Source organism: Rana temporaria, chromosome 13 (assembly GCF_905171775.1).
Source record: "Rana temporaria chromosome 13, aRanTem1.1, whole genome shotgun sequence".
Lineage (NCBI taxonomy): Eukaryota > Metazoa > Chordata > Amphibia > Anura > Ranidae > Rana > Rana temporaria.
The window spans coordinates 34,261,395-34,282,021 of record NC_053501.1 but is presented as its reverse complement, the minus strand read 5'-3'; the positions used below and the strand labels follow the sequence as shown (position 1 = coordinate 34,282,021).

The following is a 20,627-nucleotide window of genomic DNA, read 5'->3' as shown; positions in this document are numbered from 1 at the left end:
ACAATGGACTCTATGGTCCGTCTTCATCCGATAATTGGGGTTCAAAATTTGAAGTCACTATAAGTATTAGTGATGCCTCTGAGATCCATGTAGATGTGCTACACACATGACCCTAGATGTGTGGTGGTCTTACTGGTACACCATTTAACACATTTGTTTTTATGAAGGGAGTTGCTGTCGTTTAATCACTTGTCTACCTGTTTCCTTTTAAATGGCGTCTGTAGACTGGGATTTTCTACACTCCCTCGGCTGCTATGGTGTGTCTTTAAATTTGTGACGCAGGTGATGGACGCTCGGGTGGAAGAAATTTGGGTTCCTGTGAAGCCACCCAGTCACTTCCACTATCATCCATGTTTGACACTCAACTTAGTGAAGGCTTTTAAAGCAATGCCAACAGACAATTTTGGTTAACAAATTTTGTTGCTGTTTCACAGGCATGCACCGTTTTAAGGCTTGACATGTTGGGCATTTATTTCTTGCAGCATCATGTTTTCATTTACCAGGGAACTGACTGATCTATTGTGTTTGTGTGCAATAAAATGTACTGTTTGGTTTTTTTTCCTGAAAATTTGCTTTTGATAACTGTAACAGTCACCACCGTTTACAACCTTCCATCAACCCACGACAGCTTATCGACACTCCACAATCAGGCAAACTCACACGACCCATAAGAATTCCCCCCAGACAGGAGACACACAGCTCTGTTCTGGTTTCAAATGCAAGACAACTTTAATGGTTAGCTCTCAAGTTTATATACAGTTTAAGCATGAAAGGAACAATCAAACTCTCCAACCACACATCACACCCTGGGGGGGCTTCAATACATCTTCAGATGGCTAATTGCTAAACATTCCAGACATCTCGGTGCCGGGCTATAATTATAATGATCTAATCACTCCACCTGAGAAGTCACATTCCTTCATTAACAGAATTCAAACAAAACACCATCACACAATGAATTCCCCTCAAACCATATCTTTAGACAGACGTTCTGTCTCCGCATACAGCTTGACAAGTTCCATTCCACACACAAAACAGTATTTAGCATACATCATGAGAGATCCTGGACCAGTCTCAATTAGCATGTCAACAGTCTACACAGAGAGATTAGTCATAGAATAAACCAACACTTTGCAATATGAGCTATCAGTAATGTCCCCTGTCCTGTAATTTAGGATATAATTTCTCAGTCACCCTATGGCCCTATCGGACATAAGGTGACCCTAGACATGAGAGTTATTAATGACGCTGGCACAGGAGTACCCCTCATCCTTCCAAAGTCTCTGTTTGTCCCGGGTCATTCCATTACAATAACCGTATGTCCTAATATGTGACATTAAATTTTAGCTGCCACCATTTTATTTTCAGGGGTCTTTGCTTTGGGAAAATATAAGCTGTTTTGAGTGTTTAACTAATCTTAATTTCTAACAGTACTGCAATTATAATGTGTATAGAAACGGGGGGGAAAAAAGTAGAAAAGTGGTCAATGCCCATCTCCATGCAATTTTAGAGAACTTTAATTCCCCTCTCAAACGCATGTCATGGCTATCAGCGTGACATGAACTGTGCGTAGCCTCCGTTTATATACAGTGTACACTGCTGTGTTCTGGCAGCAGGATGGGGACTTCTGTCCTGCTCCTGGAATAAAATCGATGCTCAGCCATTCACAGGACGGTTTGTGGTTTCTGAATGAATTCAAAGCTATTTCTGATTGGCTGAGGCGGAGATTTTGATGTCTTCCTCTTCGCCTTAGTCAATCAGAGGAAGCCTTGTATTCAGAAAATGCAAAGCTTCCTGTGAATGGCTCTGCAGCAGTTGGCTTGACTCGAATCTTGTCTTCTGGTAATGGAGCTGGAAGTCCCCATCCCGCTGCTGGAACACGGCGCTCTGTATGTAGCGGATGTATGTATAGTGCACACAACGCTACAGCCGCTGTAGGTGTTCAAGAATTAAATAGGTTGTTTGGGCCAACTTGGTCCAAATGAATTCAAGTTCACTAAAACCTGGAGTTGGGCTTTAATATGTTACCCAGTAAATATGTTGTCTGTTAATTTGCAGTTAGTGCAGTGAGATTAGAGTGTCACATGAAGTACGAAGAACATTAATCTTATCATTTTCAGGATCAGTTCGGAGCGACGGAAGGAGAAATCTCGGGATGCTGCAAGGTGTCGAAGAAGTAAAGAATCGGAGGTGTTTTATGAACTGTCCCACCAGCTGCCTCTGCCTCACAATGTCAGCTCTCATCTTGATAAAGCCTCCATAATGAGACTCACCATCAGCTACCTGCGTATAAGACGGCTCCTCGATGCAGGTGAGATAAAGTCTAATATTCAGCTCGTTCTATTGGTCCCTTGTTTTTGTTTCAAGCAGACTTGTACTGATAGGTTAGTGTTTCTAAAGCCATAGGGAATGGATAAATCTCCTGTGATGATTTCCGTGTCCAATGTGAAGTGAAATAGCCTTAGTATCACAAGAAGAGATGTTCCCATTGGAAGGTTGCACCTTCTGTTCTGATTAGGCCTTTAAAATGTTGCCTTTTTGCATCACTTTCTATTCCATGTGGTCACCTGCCATCACCGCCAGCAGTAAGAACTTGACGGGAGTTCTAATTTTTTATTTTTTTTGTAAGCTGACACCATCTGGTGGTGAGCCGTTGGTATTACAAGTTATTACCACCAGATGTGTGAGCTGGCGCCATCTGGTGGTGGCCGTTGGTATTACAAGTTAAGCATTACAAGTTAAACAGCAATTCTAATGTAATTTTTCACTGCCATCTTCTTCCCTCTAATTAGAACCCCCAAACATTATATATATTTTTTATCCTAACACCCTAGAGAATAAAATGGCGATCGTTGCAATACTTTCTGTCATGCCGTATTTGCGCAGTGGTCTTACAAGCGCACTTTTTTTGGGGGGAAAAAAAACCACTTTTTTTAATTAAAAAATAAGACAACAGTAAAGTTATCCCCATTTTTTTTTTAATATTATGAAAGATAATGTTACGCCGAGTAAATTCATACCCAACATGTCACGCTTCAAAATTGCGTCCGCTCGTGGAATGCCAACAAACTTTTACCCTTTAAAATTTTATTAGGCGACTTTTAAAAAAATCTACAGGTTGCATGTTTTGAGTTAGAGGAGGTCTAGGGCTAGAATTATTGCTCTCGCTCTACCAATTGCGGCGATACCTCACTTGTGGTTTGAACACCGTTTACATATGCGGGCGCTGCTCACGTATGTGTTTGCTCCTGCGCGCAAGCTCGTCGGGACGGGGCGCGTTTTCTGGCTCCTAAATTTTTTAGCTGGTTCCTAGATTCCAAGCAAATTTGTCAAACCCTGGATTACACCAATCTTCACAGCGAAGAGCTGTGCTAGGGGGCAAGTCTGACTACTGGAGTACAGGCAGACTGTGCTCCCAAGTAGAATGCAAAGAAGAAAACCACGCTTATGGATGTGCTTTCATGCCTAGCGTGGTCAGTTTGAAATAGGAAAGCAGGGGGACTCTGGCAAGATCACCAAGTATTTCACATAAATGAAGTAATGCAGAGAGAACATGATACATTTTCATACAAGTACATGGTACAACAGACACATCAGGGATATGAAATGTTGGGATGACATACATTTTAACACATAGGTAAAAGTTCAGTTCAGCCCTTTAGCTTCCAGGTCACACTGTGTGTGTTTATCTGACATGCTGACTTCTGGTTGTCGGATGGAAGCAATCCGGTGTCTCCGCAGCAGCTGGATTGCTTCCAAATCCCTTCTTGTATTGGGTGCCTGCCATGTATACCAGGCTCCGCTTGCCCATCTACGGACCCGGGACTGGTATGGTAGGTGCAGCCGTGTAGGAGGGAGCTGAGCGGATATGCCGATGTGTCAGTGCTGGGGCCACGTGTGCGTTCACTTCTATGCACGCAGCTCTGAGGTGGATGAACATGCATCTGCCCTTTTGAATGAGCCCTAAAATGTTTGTAGCATCAGCTACATACAAGTACAGTGTTCTGATGGCGGGATTGGGACTTCTGCCTTGTGACAGAATTTGTCTGCCTCAGCCAATCAGTGGAAGCTTTGTATACATGGAATACAAAGCTTCCTGTGAATGACTGAGCAGCACCCAGTTTTGAATATGTTCCGGGAGCGGGATGGAAGTCTCCGCCCTACTGCCGGGACACAGCGCTGCCAACTAGCACTGAGAGATAGAGGCCAACCAAGGCAGCCTATATTTCATAACAGGGTTTCTGTTAGTGAAATGTCAGTAGGGATTTGTGACTTTGCGTGCTGCTTAATCCTGATTTGGTGCAATCCCTCGCTTTCCTCTGCTGTTCAGAACAGCTGGAGCAGTTTAATCACCGCTAATTAAAATAAGGTTTATCTTCAGTTTCTGCTCTCTAAATGGCAGTATTCTATTGAGGGGATCAGCCCGACAGCTGCTCTGAAATGTTGAAGAAAGCAATCATTCAACCAAAGTACGACGTGACTGTCAAGTCTCCCCTTGTCTCAAGTTCCTCTGGGATTTATAGGAAATGTAAACATTAAATTAAACATTTTTGTATTTTGAGTGTAAACTTTTAGTAGTTGATACAGAAATCTAGCATTCAACAATCCAAGTTACAAACTGATTTCTGAGAAACAAACGCAAAATACGGGAGAGTAGTAATTTCCCCTCCTACCAACTCCTCCATAAATAAGTGCTCCTGTCCTGATAGGCTCTCTAAACTTCCCAGTGGATCTGCTATGTGCTAATTAGACACTGATCACATTAACAGATCAATATGTTGCTGCAAATCCCGAAGCTCTGGGTCCTTTCTGGACTGCCGCAGCAGATTGACGCAGCAGCCAGTCAAAGTTTTCATATTTGCCAGTGCATTGCCACGAAATGAGATTTGCCATCGGATGAGATGGTCCGCCTCCATCACATCCTATTGGCTCACTCCTGTCACGTGACATATTTAAACGTCAAGTATCGACGCGAACATCAGTCTCAGCTAGGCTATCATAGGGAGAGGATCTCCTCTCCCTGTGATAGCTGAAGCTGCACGGAGCTGGTGCACGGAGCTATTTGCGTAGTGCTGCGCCTGCACACTACTACTTTACCTGCACCCGATGCTCTACTTTCTGTTCCCCGTTCCCTGAGCCTTAACGGGGGATGGGGAGTAGAGCTGCGGGCGCGGGGTGTAGTTAGCGCTGGCGGGAGGCACGCTGACAGCGCTATCGCGCTCGCGGGGAGGCATGACAGCGCTATCGGGCAGAGGGATCCTGATATCGCTGTAGATCCCGAAGTGACATTGTAATGAAGGAGAACATTTATTAGCCTGACATTGTAATAAAGGAGAACATTTATTAGCCTAGTAAATGTATGAGCTTCTGTGGCCCGATTCCGCTCTCGGAATCGGGCCACAGAGGCCATGTGAGCTCCGTGCACCAGCTCTGTGCAGCTTCAGCTATCACAGGGAGAGGAGATCCTCTCCCTATGATAGCCTAGCTGAGACTGATGTTCGCGTCGATACTTGACGTTTAAATATGTCACGTGACAGGAGTGAGCCAATAGGATGTGATGGAGGCGGACCATCTCATCCGATGGCAAATCTCATTTCGTGGCAATGCACCGGTTATTAATAGAGATTCGGGAACACAGGCTTGCACCCTTTGGGCAAGCATAGTTGACACTTTGTCTGTCAAAACCTGTTGCTATTGAAGATTAGCCAATCGTGTGTGAGAACTAGGGCAAGCCTCGCTTCTCAGGTCACATTCTCATCCATTCTGTGCTTCGCACTTGGTCAGTGGAGATTAGTGTAATGCTGGATACATAAAGCAAGGAACATGTTTTGCTTCTAAAAAGGAAGTTCAAGTGATTCTAAGCTACTTCTTCGTTTTTTGTTTTAATAATAAACCTGTCCTGCTTGCCTCCTTTTGTGCTGCTATGGTTTTGCATAGAGCAGACCTGATCCTCCTCTTCTGGATCCCCCCCATTGGTGCTGCCAGCTCCTTCTCTTTGGCGAGTGCACCCGTAGGCATCTGCTTTCTATGGGGGCCCTTGTCTTGTGCGAGCTCAATCTGGCTACATGGCTCTGCCACGCCTCCTACTCCCTCTTCACAGGATTTGATTGACAAGCAGCAGGAGCAAATGGCTCATGCTGCTGCCTCTGTCCTGTGAGAAAAGAGCGAGTGCTTGGATCAGCACTGGATCGAGCACAGGGAAGCATTATGGGGGGGGGGGGGGGGGGGATCCTGGTCACCGAAGGTTTATTTTACTTTTTAATGCAGAGAATTGGATCTTTTACATATACAAATATGCATGTAATTTATTTAGGGAGATATAAAGCAGACACTCCTGTGACAACACATAAGATTTTGGACTTGCTTACACTTTCTGGTATGGAAACCGTGATCACCAGGATGAGCCTCATTGGTGCGTTTTCCCAGGGAGGACAAAGGCTGCAACAGTGGTTCTAACCCTCCCTGAGCTTTTTGTCCTTGCATGCACTTTTATAGGAATACTTGGCAGACGTATTTTAGGATGACTACACTCGGTCTACCCTCATTGTTTAAAAAAACTCTAACATGTATGGATTGCCTTTGCATGACTTTCCATCGTCTGCTCCATTGACAGTGAGGTTTATGCAAGTTTAATCTTCACAGATTTAGAAACTGCTTGATCCCCGTGCAAGTTAAGTACCCTCTAATTAATTATAGCAGCTTCCTGAGTATTCAGCACATTTAGAATTTTATTGAGTTGTATTCTAAATAGTGATTTTGTTTGCAAATACCGTATATACTCGAGTATAAGCCTTATTTTTTAGCACATTTTTTTATTGTGCTGAAATTGCCCCCCTCGGCTTATACACGAGTGACCTTTTTGCACCTGATCTCCCGGACCTTGGAGACCCGGTACCGGCCGGCCGTAGGTCTCCTGGACCCCAAACTTGGCACAAATGTTGCCCAACTCTTCCTCTACAAGTGTGTGTTTTGTCCGGGGGACCTACGGCTGGCGGAGCACCGTTTTTTTTTTTTTTTTTTTTTTCTTCTCTCTTTCAAAGCCGGGAACCCCTTCCATAGACTCCCATGTTAAACAGTAATTTCTCCAGTGACTTTGGGGACCCGGTACCAGCCGGTTGTAGGTCACCTGGACCTGGATCTTGGCACACATGTAGCCCCATTTCTCCTCTACAAGTGTGCAAAGTTTGTTCTCTAGGAGATCTACGGCCGGGGAGCACCGTTTTTTTTTTTTTTTTTAATCCGGGCACCCCTTCCATAGACTCCCATGTTAAAAGTCAGTCTAGTCATGGGCACAGTGAGGCATGCAGGTGGACACCCTAGGCTTATAGTCGAGTCAATAAGTTTTCTCTTTTTTTTTTTTTTTTTGGTGGTAAAATTAGGTGCCTCTGCTTATACTGGAGTATATATGGTAAATGGATAAAAAAATGCATACAGGGAAGCTTTATTTTTTTGTTAGGCTTCGTAAGTGCTGGCGTTGTTTTGAGGGAGCAGAAGTCCAGGACGTTTAAGCTGACTGTAGATCAAATCCCTGCTGAACCAGCTGAGATTTGATCTATGAGCAGGCTGATTGTACCCAAGTCCATCCATCAGTTGACTTGGGTACAACTTGCTATGTCAGATTTTAAGTATGCGATTGTCAGTGGCTATGGCTGTGTGTCTGTCTCTCGACATCTCTTCTCTCTCGACATCTCTTCTCTCTCGACATCTCTTCTCTCTCGACATCTCTTCTCTCTCGACATCTCTTCTCTCTCGACATCTCTTCTCTCTCGACATCTCTTCTCTCTCGACATCTCTTCTCTCTCGACATCTCTTCTCTCTCGACATCTCTTCTCTCTCGACATCTCTTCTCTCTCGACATCTCTTCTCTCTCGACATCTCTTCTCTCTCGACATCTCTTCTCTCTCGACATCTCTTCTCTCTCGACATCTCTTCTCTCTCGACATCTCTTCTCTCTCGACATCTCTTCTCTCTCGACCTCTCTTCTCTCTCGACCTCTCTTCTCTCTCGACCTCTCTTCTCTCTCGACCTCTCTTCTCTCTCGACCTCTCTTCTCTCTCGACCTCTCTTCTCTCTCGACCTCTCTTCTCTCTCGACCTCTCTTCTCTCTCCACCTCTCTTCTCTCTCCACCTCTCTTCTCTCTCCACCTCTCTTCTCTCTCCACCTCTCTTCTCTCTCCACCTCTCTTCTCTCTCCACCTCTCTTCTCTCTCCACCTCTCTTCTCTCTCCACCTCTCTTCTCTCTCCACCTTTGAAATTAGAATTTTTTTTATAAACACCGTATGATCCATATCTATAGATGTTTAGTTTATTTGAACCTAAATTGCTTTGCTTTGGTCCCTTTTAGGTGATATGGATGGAGAGTCTGAAATGGAGAAACAGCTGAATTGTTTTTATTTGAAAGCCTTGGAGGGATTTGTTTTGGTCCTGACTGAGGAAGGGGATATGATCTACCTGTCTGAAAACGTCAACAAGTGCATGGGACTCACTCAGGTATGGATGGGATGATTTTATACTCCCCTGTGGTATACAGTGTTAGATCTTGTTCATGTTTTTTATATCTTTATCATTTTCTTTTTTATAGTTTGAGCTGACTGGGCACAGTGTGTTTGACTTCACTCATCCCTGTGATCACGAAGAGTTGCGGGAGATGCTGACATTTAGAAATGGTATGTACCTTTTTAAACATGTGCAAATGATCATTTACATATCCAAGTATAGACTAATATAAGTAATCTTACCTTTTGATATTTTCTTGTCCATCTCCAGGCAATTTTTTTTCCCATGCCAGCAATTAAATAGAAGGGAGGGAGGAGCCTGGATGCCTTAAAGTAGAACTCCGGGCAGAAATATGAATGCATCATTGTAAAAGGTGCATTTATATCTTTTAAGCAAATCGTTGTTCTTTCTATTGATTGCTATCCAGGTAGTGATATAATCATCATCCTTTTTTACTGGTTTACATCGCTCTTTCCCCTTAACTTCTGTTTTATAAGACCAGTGGCCATTTATGCTCTCCATCCCCCTGGCCACCAGTCTTGTAACATTCCCGCTGTAGTACTTTAGTCGGTGGTGACAGAATTACGCCCAATACACTATAGTGGGTGGGTGAGGGAATCTCACTCCTGGTCTGATCCACCCCATTATCTGCATTCGTGCCTTAGGTCTGTCTGCAGAAACACCCACAGCCTTCAGCTCTGCCCACACATGCACCCATCATGTTTACATTTCCCTTAGCATCATGGGAAATTAAGATTTATATGTGATGTCTGGCTAGGTCTAAAGTCCTGGCAATTGGAAGCAGAGCGATTTTGGGTGTAACACTATGACATCACAGTGCTATAAAGTCACGGATATCGCAAACATTTCTGATTACATTTGGGACAACAGAGGGCATCTTGTAAATATTAAAAAGGTGATGATTCAAGTAAGGAAACCAGGGTCAGATAGGAAGGGGCTCCAAATGGATAAAACACCTCAGCATGAGTATAAATCAAAATTTTAATAATAGAAACATGTATAATGTCTGTAGAAAAAATGTCAAACCTTCACCACACCATATAAAAAGCATTCATGACAATTAAGAGCAACCTGGACTGACAGACATTTATCCGATCATACCAAAAAGGGGGACACTCCAGGGGGCGGGCCCGAGTGATACACTCGGTGGCTATGGCCGCCGACTGTATCGCACGAGAATGCCCCCGCAAGCTAACCCCCTTGGGAAAGCGCTTCCCAGAGGGGGGTTAGCTTTTGCAGGGAGGAGCCGAGACAGCTGCCGAGGGACCCCAGAAAACGTGGATCAGGGCCACTCTGTGCAAAACGAACTGCACAGTGGAGGTAAGTATGACATGTTTGTTATTTAAAACCCCTTCAATATTATCATTAGACTACATGAAAGAAGTCCTTTTTCCAGCTCCTAATATACGAATTCCCAGTTGGTCAATAAAAGACTCTGTAATTCTTTAAAGCCTCCAATACTTCCGGGAGTGTCAGAGGCAATCTGAACCTGACAGCAGCAGCTGCTCCAAACCAAATGCAACAATTGGATTACCAGTAATGGGTCAGCAGTTATAATGGGAATCAAATGAAAATGCCCAGTCGGACTAGTTTAATTTATCATCCGCTTTTGGTTCCTATTTTGAGAGAAGACCTTAAACAACTCAACACTTCGGGGTTCAATTAGAAGTGCTTCGATGCATACATGGTTTGGGATCAGTGACTACAAATATTAAAGCAATAGGTGACAGCCAGGCAATCTGCATTTTTCAGAAGGTGTTCCTTTTTAATGACAGATTTACAAACTGCTAATTAGAAGCCAGTTTTGTGATCCAGGTGGCATTACTTGAAAACATAGCCAGGTCTGCTACGGATAGCAACAAAAGTTCAACCATGTACACATGAGCATCTTGTCCTCTGCCCAATTTTATAATATTTTTTTCAGGAATAATCTATGCATTTCTCAGATACAGGTAAGTTAGGTTCATAGGCTATTCCTGGTGATGTAGTGTGTGGGTGACCATGCTCATTTTGGCCTTTTTCACATGGGCATACTATAGCATACGCACATAAGCGCTGTATTTGCCCGCACGGGGATGCATCGCCCAGAAATGAGGAGGGTGAACGCTCGGGTGGATAGGCCGTTGGCTGATCGTTTTCATTTTTGCATTTTGAAATGGTGAAACGCTTTGTTTTTTTTCTTCTGATCTTCTATATTTTATTGATCAGTTTCAATTTATATTTACTTTAGGACCATCAAAGAAGGGTAAAGAGCAAATCACAGAGCGCAGCTTCTTCCTGCGTATGAAGTGCACCCTGACAAGCCGGGGGAGAACCGTGAATATAAAGTCTGCCACGTGGAAGGTAAGAGACCTGCTGTATGGTAGGCACAGGGACAACTCTGGCAAAAAAACCATGCTGACATTAAAGCAGGGGTTTACCCGGACATACAACTTTTTACCCTTAGATTCCTGCTCATTTTGTCTAGGGGAATCGGCCATTTTTTTTTAAATCGAAGCTGTACTTACCTTTTTAGAGAGCGATCTTCTCCGCCGCTTCCGGGTATGGTCTTCGGGAGTGGGCATTCCTATTTTGATTGACAGTCTTCCGACAGGCTTCCGACGGTCGCATACACCGCGTCACGATTTTCCGAAAGTAGCCGAACGTCTGTGCGCAGTATAGCGCCGCACCGACGTTCGGCATCTTTCGGCTACTCGTGACACGATGGATGCGACCGTCGGAAGCCTGTCGGAAGACTGTCAATCAAAATAGGAACGCCCACTCCCGAAGACCCATACCCGGAAGCGGCGGAGAAGATCGCTCTCTAAAACGGTAAGTACAGCTTCGTTTTTAAAAATACTAGCCGATTCCCCTAGACAAAATGAGCATCAATCTAAGGTTAAAAGTTATTTTTAGGGTGAACTCCCTCTTTAAGATCAGATACATCGATTGTCAGTTTCTTTTGTGTTATGAACTGTAAATGTGTTCAAGTTTTTTTTTTTTTTTTTTTTTTTATTAATAAACTTTGTCACTTCTTTTATCAGTGGGTTGGTAGTAACTATCTTATGGACTCTGTATTTTACCTGCTAATCAATTACCAGCATTGTACTTTCACTCTGCTTGACCTTTCTATAATCGGTGCTGCTTTGAGGACATCCTGTAGTTCAATGAAGGTGTCATGTTGTATAAGCAGTGACCTTCCCACAGGTATTTGTGGAAGGCTGTCTGTTCAAAGTATTAAGTGAGAGTCCTTAGATCTAAGTGGTCCTTGAAGAGTTGCAGTTCAGATCCATCCATCCTTCACAGGGTTTTGGTGGTGCGCTATAGATGGGCTGCATGGTCGAGTCACCAGAAGAAAGCCATTACTATACAAATTCCACAAAGTATGCCACTTACAATACACCAAACAGCACAGAGACAAGCTTCAAACCTTCTGGCACAAAGTCATTTGGAGTGATGAGACCAAGATTTGAGCTTTTTGGCCACAACCATAAACGCTACATTTGGAGAGGAGTCAACAAGGCCCTATGATGAAAGGTACACCATTCCTACTGTGAAACATGGAGGTGAATTGCTGATGATTTGGGGATGTGTGAGCTACAAAGGCACAGGAAATCAGCCAGGAAGCTGCGCATGGGACGTACTTGGACATTCCAACATAAAAATGATCCAAAACGCACAAGGCCAAGTTGACCGGTCATTGGCTACAGCACAATATGTGAATATGTGAAGGTTCTGGAGTGGTCATCTCAGTCTCCTGACCTCAATATCATTGAGCCACTCTGGGGAGGTATCAACCGTGCCGTTCATGCAAGACAGCCCAAGAATTTCCAGGAACTGGAGGGTTTTTGCCAAGAGGAATAAGCAGCTTTACCATCGGTGAATATAAAAAGCCTCATTCATAATTGCCACAAAAGACTTCAAGCAATCATGGATGTTAAAGGGGGCAATACATGATATTAACTGGGGTATGTAAACTTTTGGGTAGTTTCTGTTGCCATTATGATTTAAAAAGAGTAAACACAGTTGATTGATAATCAATGGCTTCATCCAAACACTAACCATGAGTGAAAGAAACGATTTTTTTGTTATTTATATTCTCTGAAAAATGGCCAAGAAATCAAAAATTCTGCCAGGGTTTGTAAAAAGCTGAGAATTTCCAATGGCTGCATCTGGTATTTAACAGAAAAGCTGTCTATTAACCACTCTACTACCGGCCGCCGTCAATTGATGGCGGCACAGTAGCTCAATTGTTCCGATATGACGTCCTCGTCTTTTAAAGCCGCTATGGGGTGCGCGCGATTGCCCAGTAACTGAGCAGGACCGTGGATCTCTGTGTGTAAACAGAGATCCACGTCCTGTCAGGGAGAGGAGACCGATGCTGTGTCCCTTGTACATAGGGACACAGATCGGTCACCTCCCCAGTTAGTCCCCCTCCAGTTAGAATCACTCCCAAGGCTACACATTTAACCCCTTCCTCGCCCCTAGTGTTAACCCCCTTTCCTGCCAGTCACATTTATACAGTAATCAGTGCATATTTATAGCACTGTTCACTGTATAAATGTGAATGGTCCCAAAAATGTGTCAAAAGTGTCCGATGTGTCCGCTATAATGTCGCAGTCCCAATAAAAATCGCAGATCGCCGCCATTCCTAGTAAAAAAAAAAAAAAAAAAAATCATAATTATGTCCCCTATTTTGTAGGCGCTATAACTTTTGCGCAGACCGGTCACTATACGCTTATTGAGATTTTCTTTTTTTTTTTTTTTTTTACCAAAAATATGTAGAAGAATATGTATCGGCCTAAAATGAGATTTTTTTTATTTTTTTATATTGAATATGTATTCTAGCAAAAAGTAAATATTGTGTTTTTTTTTTTTTTTACGCTCTATTTGTTTTATAGCAAGCACAAAAAATAAAAACTGCAGAGACGATCAAATACCACCAAAAGAAAGCTCTATTTGTGGGGAAAAAAATGCGTACATTTTGTTTGGGAGCCACGTCGCACGACCGCGCAATTGTCAGTTAAAGCGACGCAGTGCCGGAAGCTGAAATTTCGCCTGGGCAGGAAGGGGGTATATGTGCCCAGTAAGCAAGTGGTTAAATATATTGGCTGTCATACGCCTCCAGTAAGAACTTATTATTATCACCATTCCTTGGCTTTATAATGGGTTTGTGCCAGAAGGGAAACTCGCTTATGCAGAAAAGAGTGGTACTCACTGCTGGTTACACTGCAGGTATGAGGATATAAAAAAGCAGAGATCCACATGTAGGTGTCGTGGCCCACACGTCGGTACTTGATGGGGGGCCAGCTTTATAGGGAATTGTAGAGAGCTCCTGAAATCTCGAACTACCAACCTCCTAAAAGTTGTCATTTTTATCAAGGTTTCATTTATCTGCTTACAAACTGGATAAACTTGTTGTGTACTGCAAACACAAGGTGTATATATTTGCATGACGTGCTCCATTAATTGTTTGACGTTGTGCAAAATCTTGAATCTTATTTTTTGTTCTAGGTTCTTCACTGCACGGGGCACATGCGTGTGTATGACGGCTGCAACAGTCAGAACCATTGTGGATACAAAAAGCCACCCATGACCTGCATGGTGCTGATCTGCGAACCCATCCCTCACCCATCAAATATTGAATTTCCATTGGACAGTAAAACCTTCCTGAGCCGCCACAGCCTTGACATGAAGTTTTCCTACTGTGATGAAAGGTGTTTAACAAATCTTATCTTTTGAGTATAATCAAAAGCTTTGCAAGAATGGAAACCTTTAAAGTGGTTGTAAACCTCAGTCATGAAATCTGAACAAAGCATATTCTTTTATAGTGTGGACTTGTCTCAGTTGAGAGCACTTTTTTTGTCTGCTACCTCATTTCCCTGCTATTAGAATGCTTGCAGCTACAGGCATCATTCAGATATCATTATTTTCTGCCAGCGATTCTGTGCACAGCAAGAATGATTATAGCAGCAGTTTCGCCGCTTGATCGTTCTTGCAGGCACCGGGAGAGGACGTCCCCCCACCCTCCCGCCACCATCCTGTGCTTCTCCGGGCTCTATGCCATCGGGGACACGGAGAAAGTATCGGCTGGCACCCTATGACAACCTTATGCCGCGTACACACCATCACTTTATGTGATGAAAAAAAACGACACTTTCTGTGAAGTAAAAAATGACGTTTTTGAAACTTCAATTTTCAAAGACGAAGTTGCATACACACCATCGTTTTCTCACAATGATCTTGCAAAGTCAGGTTACGTTCCACCACGTTTTACCATTGAAGCTAGCTTCTGGGCATGCGTGGATGAAAAAACGTCTTAGAAAACGACGTTTTTTGCTACACACGGTCAATTTCTGTGAAGTAAAAAGTGCACTTTTGAAAAACGACACATAAAATTGAAGCATGCTTCAATTTTTTTCTGTCGTTTTTTAGAAGACATAAAACGACGTTTTTGCCCACACACGGTCAATTAAATTGACGTTTTTGAAAATGACGTTTTTTTCCATCGCAGAAAGTGATGGTGTGTACGCGGCATTAGAGATTTCCAATGACCAGACGGTCAACAGTCATCTCTATGACCATGGGAGGCCTGGGCGCGATGTAATGACGTCACGCCCGGGCACGGATGTAAACAAAGCCGCAATCGCGGTTGTCAGCATGAAATAGGTGAATTTTTTTTTTTTTCATTCTGATTCTTTCTAGCACTAGACCTCCATAACTGTAAACTGGTAACCGTAAGTCCCGCCCACATATGTAAACGCAATTCAAGCCACACATATTAGGTATCGCTGCTTGCGTTGGAGCGCTAGCAACAATTCTAGCACTAGACCTCCTCTGTAACTCTAAACTGTTAACCTGTAAAAAATAAAAATAAAGCGTCGCCTATGGAGATTTTTTTAAGTACCGAAGTTTGGCGCCATTCCATGAGTGTGCGCAATTTTAAAGCGTAACATGTTGGGTATCTATTTACATCTTTCACATTATAAAAAAAATGGGGCTAACTTTACTGTTTTGTTTAATTTCATAAAAGTCCCCCCCCCCAAAAAAAAATGTGTTTAAAAAATGATTGTGCACGATAAAAAGTTGCAATGACCACCATTTTATTCACTAGGGTGTCTGCTGAAAAAAATATATATAATGTTTGGGGGTTCTGAGTAATTCTCTAGCAAAAAAATATTCTAAACATGTAGGAGAGGAGTGCCAGAATAGGCCTGGCATGGAAGTGGTTAATGAAGGTAAGCGGTAACAACACCAGGAGTGTTATAGCAACAAGGCAGGACAGGATGATGCAATCTCGGGGGAGCTTAGAAAAAGCATTATATAACTTTGGTCAAAGCGTATACCATAAAACTGCCTATGCAGGTAAGGGGTGCCTGTAGATAAAGGTGAAGTAACCCTTTAGGGCAGGAATATGCAATTAGCGGACCTCCAGCTGTTGCAAAACTACAAGTTCCATCATGCCTCTGCCTCTGGGTGTCATGCTTGTGTCTGTCAGTCTTGCTATGCCTCATGGGACTTGTAGTTCTGCAACAGCTGGAGGTCCGCTAATTGCATATCCCTGCTTTAGGGCATCAAGAATCTTGTTAATTTACAACAATATTAAAGGGATTGTTAAGTCTAATTTGTTCACCTTAATGCATTCTATGCATCAAGGTGAAACCCCTTCTTTGCTGCAGAGCCCTTCTTTTTCTTATCTGGGCCCATTGGCACCCCGCTGTGTGTTTTTTTTTTTTTTTTTAAAGGTACATTGGCTCTGGAGATTCATCCAGCTGCCCATTTTCCTAGGATTGAAGATTTCTTGATTTTAAATATACATTTCACTTCAGCCTTCAAGACTCATTGTGACATGTTTTTTTTTCCAGAGTTACAGAGCTAGCGGGATATGAGCCAGATGAACTCCTGGGACAGTCAGTGTATGACTATTATCACGCCCTGGACTCTGACCATCTGACCAAAGCACACCATGACAGTAAGTGCTGGGAGGAGTATACACCATCTGTTATTTGTTTAATTCTCTGCATGAAATTTAGTAACTGTTACTGAGATGGCGATGGTTGAACACATAATGCCTGCACTAACCCTTAGGCTTTGTTCACACCTCTGAATCATGAGTGTAATTGCAGCGATTCCGCCCGCGATTCAAAATGGTGGCAAATCTGCAGCAAGCGTATCACAATTCTGTTTGCGTGATTTTACCACGATTGTCGTTCAATCGAATCGCGGTAACATCGTGCCAATTTGCTGCTATTTGGAATCGTGGGCAGAATCGCGGCAAGTCTACCTGCGATTCAGAACGCAGAGATGTTAACAAAGCTTTAATCTTCTCCGTTGTTGTTTCCATCATCCAATGGCATTGAGTCGAGTGAGGGCTATCATTCCCTCACTTGACTTCTGCATTGGATTGGCTCCAGTAAGCGACGGAGACGACCGAGACACGGCGGCAGGGGCACCTCTGCCGCCGCTGATAAAAGTGGTCTTGCAGCAAATCCGCTGCGGAAACCGGTTTTAATTTAAAGCAGACCGCCCCCCGTTTAAGAAAATACCGGGGTTATGGCGGCTATCTGCTGCCATAACAAACGGTATTTAACGTCAAAGTAGCGGCGTATACCGACGGTGGGCGGTCCGTAAAGTGATTGTAGAGGAAAAAATGTTGTTTAAAAAAAGTCATATTTACCTGCTCTGTGCAGTGGTTTTGCACAGAGCAGCTTCGATCCTCTTCTATTTGGGTCCCCCACCTGCGCTCTGGGCATCTCCCTCTTGCCGAGTGCCCCCATAAGCCACTTGCTGTGTGTGTGCGCGCGCACTCGCAGCATCGTGGCTCAGCCCCAACCCTCTCCCGCCTCACTTGCTGTGATTGACAATGGCTGAGATGCAGGAGCCAATCGGGAGTGAGACCCGGGGGAGTTTCGGGTCTTGTGCACGTTGCTGAATCGAGATTGGGCTTGGGCAAGTATTTGGGGGGGTGAGCAGCACACTGAAGGCTTGAAAGGAATGCAAGAAGGTAAAACGCCTTCAGCCTTTAAACCACTTTAATGCATTCTATTTAAGGTAAATAACAAATTCTGTGCCAGAGGAGCCCTCCAGCCTCCCCTTATACTTGCCTGAGCCCTATGTTGACCCAACTTTGTGCACAAGAGCAGTGGCTCTCTCCCTTCGCATTGGGCAGCTCTAACCCTAAGTTACAAAATAAAAAAAATTGCGAGCAAGCAGGGTATGTATTGTAGAAGAGACCTACAGCGTCTCTTCTGCAAAACAATACATTTACATGTGTGATCACAGACCCTTTGTGAATGTACATTCCAGCGCACTGATGACAGCACTTCTGCACATACACGGAAGTGACACCATCCCGCGTTGGCCAATCAAGATGTCCGAAGACCGACAGCAGTAAGAAGCTAGGGAGAAGATGCCAGTGCCAGCGAGGGACTTTGCCGGTGTGGACCGTTGGAACAGAGGTAAGCAGGGGCATTGCTAGGTCTACAAAAAGATCTGAGGGTTGAGCCCATAGCAGCGAAGTAAATAAAGTCATACGCTTGGGCGGGCATACACATGTATATAATATGTGTGTGTGTATATATATAATATATATGTATATGTGTGTGTATATGTATGTATATGTATGTATGTATATGTATGTATGTGTGTATGTATGTATGTGTGTGTATATATGTATGTGTATATATATATATATATATATATATATATATATATATATATATATATATATATATATATATATATATATATATATAAAATGTGAGTGAGAGACTTGTAAAGCGCAACACATGCAAACTGAATCGCCTCTGGGCGCTGTATCCATTTCATGGGTAAGGAACCCCTTGACCTCAGAGATTGGTTTTAATCTTTCTCCTGAAGGCCAAGTGGTCAGACTCCAGTCGGATGGTGGTTGGTAGTGCATTCCACAGGCGGGGTCCTTGGACTGCAAATCTTCAATCTCCTTTGGACTTGTATCTGGCTTTGGGTACCTGGAGGAGGTTTTGATTGGTGTATTGCAGAATGCGATTGGGGTTATGGGCTTTTATTTTTTCGCATAGATATTGGGGGGCGTTGCCTTAAATACACTTATGTATTAGGCAGAGTGCCTTGAAAGTGATTCTGTCTTTTACTGGCAACCAATGAAGGGATCTCAGTGAAGGTGAGATTGATTCCCATGTTTTTTTTCCAGTCACTAGTCGTGCGGCCGTATTTTGAACGACTTGCAGACGAGTGATTTGGTATTTGGGGAATCCTAGATAGAGGGCATTTGCGTAGTCGAGACTGGAATTGATGTTCCCACCACGACTGCAATGTCCTCTTTCAGGATAAAGGGCGTGAGTCTGCGTAGTAGAAACATTATATATTCTCATTTAAATCAGGGTCCCCAAATCCCCCCTCATTACATCAGGGTCCCCAGAGAGCCTCCCCCTTACATAGGGGTAGCCAGAGAGCTTGTCACATTACCTGCCACAAGATGCAGCTTGTCACCTGCCACCAGATGCAGATTATTCTATACAGAGAGGCTGGTGTAGTACGGAGGGGCGGGTTTGTGTAGTACAGAGGGGCGGGCTAGTGTAACACGGTTCCCCAGCTCAGGAGCTTGTGTGAGAAAGTTCCTCTCGACTCTATCATATAGGCAGAGCAAGGGAGGACACTCGCTCTCGCACTGATCTCCTGGCTGGCTATCAGTGAAGCTTGGAGTGCAGGCTCGGTGAGTGTCGCGGCTGTGCGGGCTAGCGCAGTGTCAGGCAGCCCACAACTCTCTCACAGTAGGGCCCGGCCTGGGCTCGGGGCTATGGGCCCCAGATTCGGGGCTCTAGCCTCCAAAAGCCACCCCCCTAGCGACACCACCGGAGGTAAGTATTTTTACCTTTTTTTTTTTTTAGTTCTGCTCTAACTGTAACCTCTTTCCCCTATCAAAGCCTAACCATGAGCTAAACCCACATGCTTCCTTAACTCATGCAGCAGCCTACTTTATTAGCTGTCTCTGAAACAGCCAGTGATAAAAGGTACTAGATGTTATGCTATACTGAAAACACCATCTGTATACAGCACTGAAACCCACTGATCTGTTTGATGTATTTGGTTTGGCTAGGTGCATGTGAATGATCACTAGTGGATTTTACGGGTGATCTTGAAGAACACAGTTGATTCCTGTACCTGAGTTGCTAATACTAGGCTGAATTTGTTTTAAATTGCACAAGAGACCCGTGCATTAATGGTACTCATTTTTTTTTTTTTTCTCTTAGTGTTCACAAAAGGGCAGGTGACAACAGGACAGTACAGAATGCTGGCAAAGAAAGGTGGCTACGTGTGGGTGGAGACGCAAGCCACAGTTATATACAACACAAAGAACTCTCAGCCCCAGTGTATCGTGTGTGTGAACTATGTCCTCAGGTAAGTGTCTATTACACCATGTTGGCTTATATGAAGAAAATATGGTGATCTTAAAAGATCAATCTTCCCAAAAACTGATGTTTACATTTTTGGACGCTTAACAAGTTGGATGGTCCACCAGTCTCTAGTATCTCACTGGGACGCTTTGATTTGCGTTTTGCAGAACTTGTTTTTTTTTTTTAAGAAATAAAATGAAGTGCACACTGTGCTTTAAAATGTAGCTTTTTCTGCATTACTTCTCTCTAACACTGTCCCCCACAGACTTTCCACTCACTCAGGCACTTTCAGTCATGTTGGTGGTCCAATGAATCCCAGCACCCAGGATTTTGGAATTGGACTTTAGAGTTCACCTATGGCAGGGGTTAATCCCATATGTGCTTGTTAGGCACATGCTCTCAGGACTAAAATGGCTATGCAGATTTCTACAAAAAAAAACACAAGAGGAAAACACTGCGCTAGATAATAAACTACACAGTGATTGTGAGAAAAATGGCTGCCAGTATCAAAATTTGGATACAAAATTCAGAAAATGTGTGAGAATAGATCCAGCGCAAGTGTTAAAAAAATAAATAAACGAAATTGAAGGGATCATACATAAATGAACCTGATGGAGTAATAATCAAACAATGTGAGTGTGGATCAGAAAAATTGATGTGAGAATGAGCAAAAAAATAAGCTCTATAACAACCAATTGTGACTGTAAACACCAATATCACATACATTTTAAATGCGG

General features: G+C 43.5%; 1 protein-coding gene across 2 annotated transcripts in view; it reads left to right on the top strand.

Annotated features, from left to right (window-relative positions):
* The window catches only part of HIF1A (hypoxia inducible factor 1 subunit alpha), a 68,419-nt gene that overhangs the window by 35,563 nt on the left and 12,229 nt on the right, over positions 1 to 20,627 (top strand). Inside the window, exons 2-8 of one of the 2 annotated variants that reach the window (XM_040332574.1) lie at positions 2,127 to 2,311; positions 8,346 to 8,491; positions 8,583 to 8,667; positions 10,749 to 10,861; positions 14,012 to 14,214; positions 16,363 to 16,469; positions 19,747 to 19,894. In XM_040332574.1, the coding sequence (XP_040188508.1) occupies positions 2,127 to 2,311; positions 8,346 to 8,491; positions 8,583 to 8,667; positions 10,749 to 10,861; positions 14,012 to 14,214; positions 16,363 to 16,469; positions 19,747 to 19,894 (987 nt within the window). Of the gene's footprint in view, positions 1 to 2,120; positions 2,312 to 8,345; positions 8,492 to 8,582; positions 8,668 to 10,748; positions 10,862 to 14,011; positions 14,215 to 16,362; positions 16,470 to 19,746; positions 19,895 to 20,627 lie in introns of both variants that reach the window. The other variant, XM_040332573.1, reaches the window with a different exon arrangement.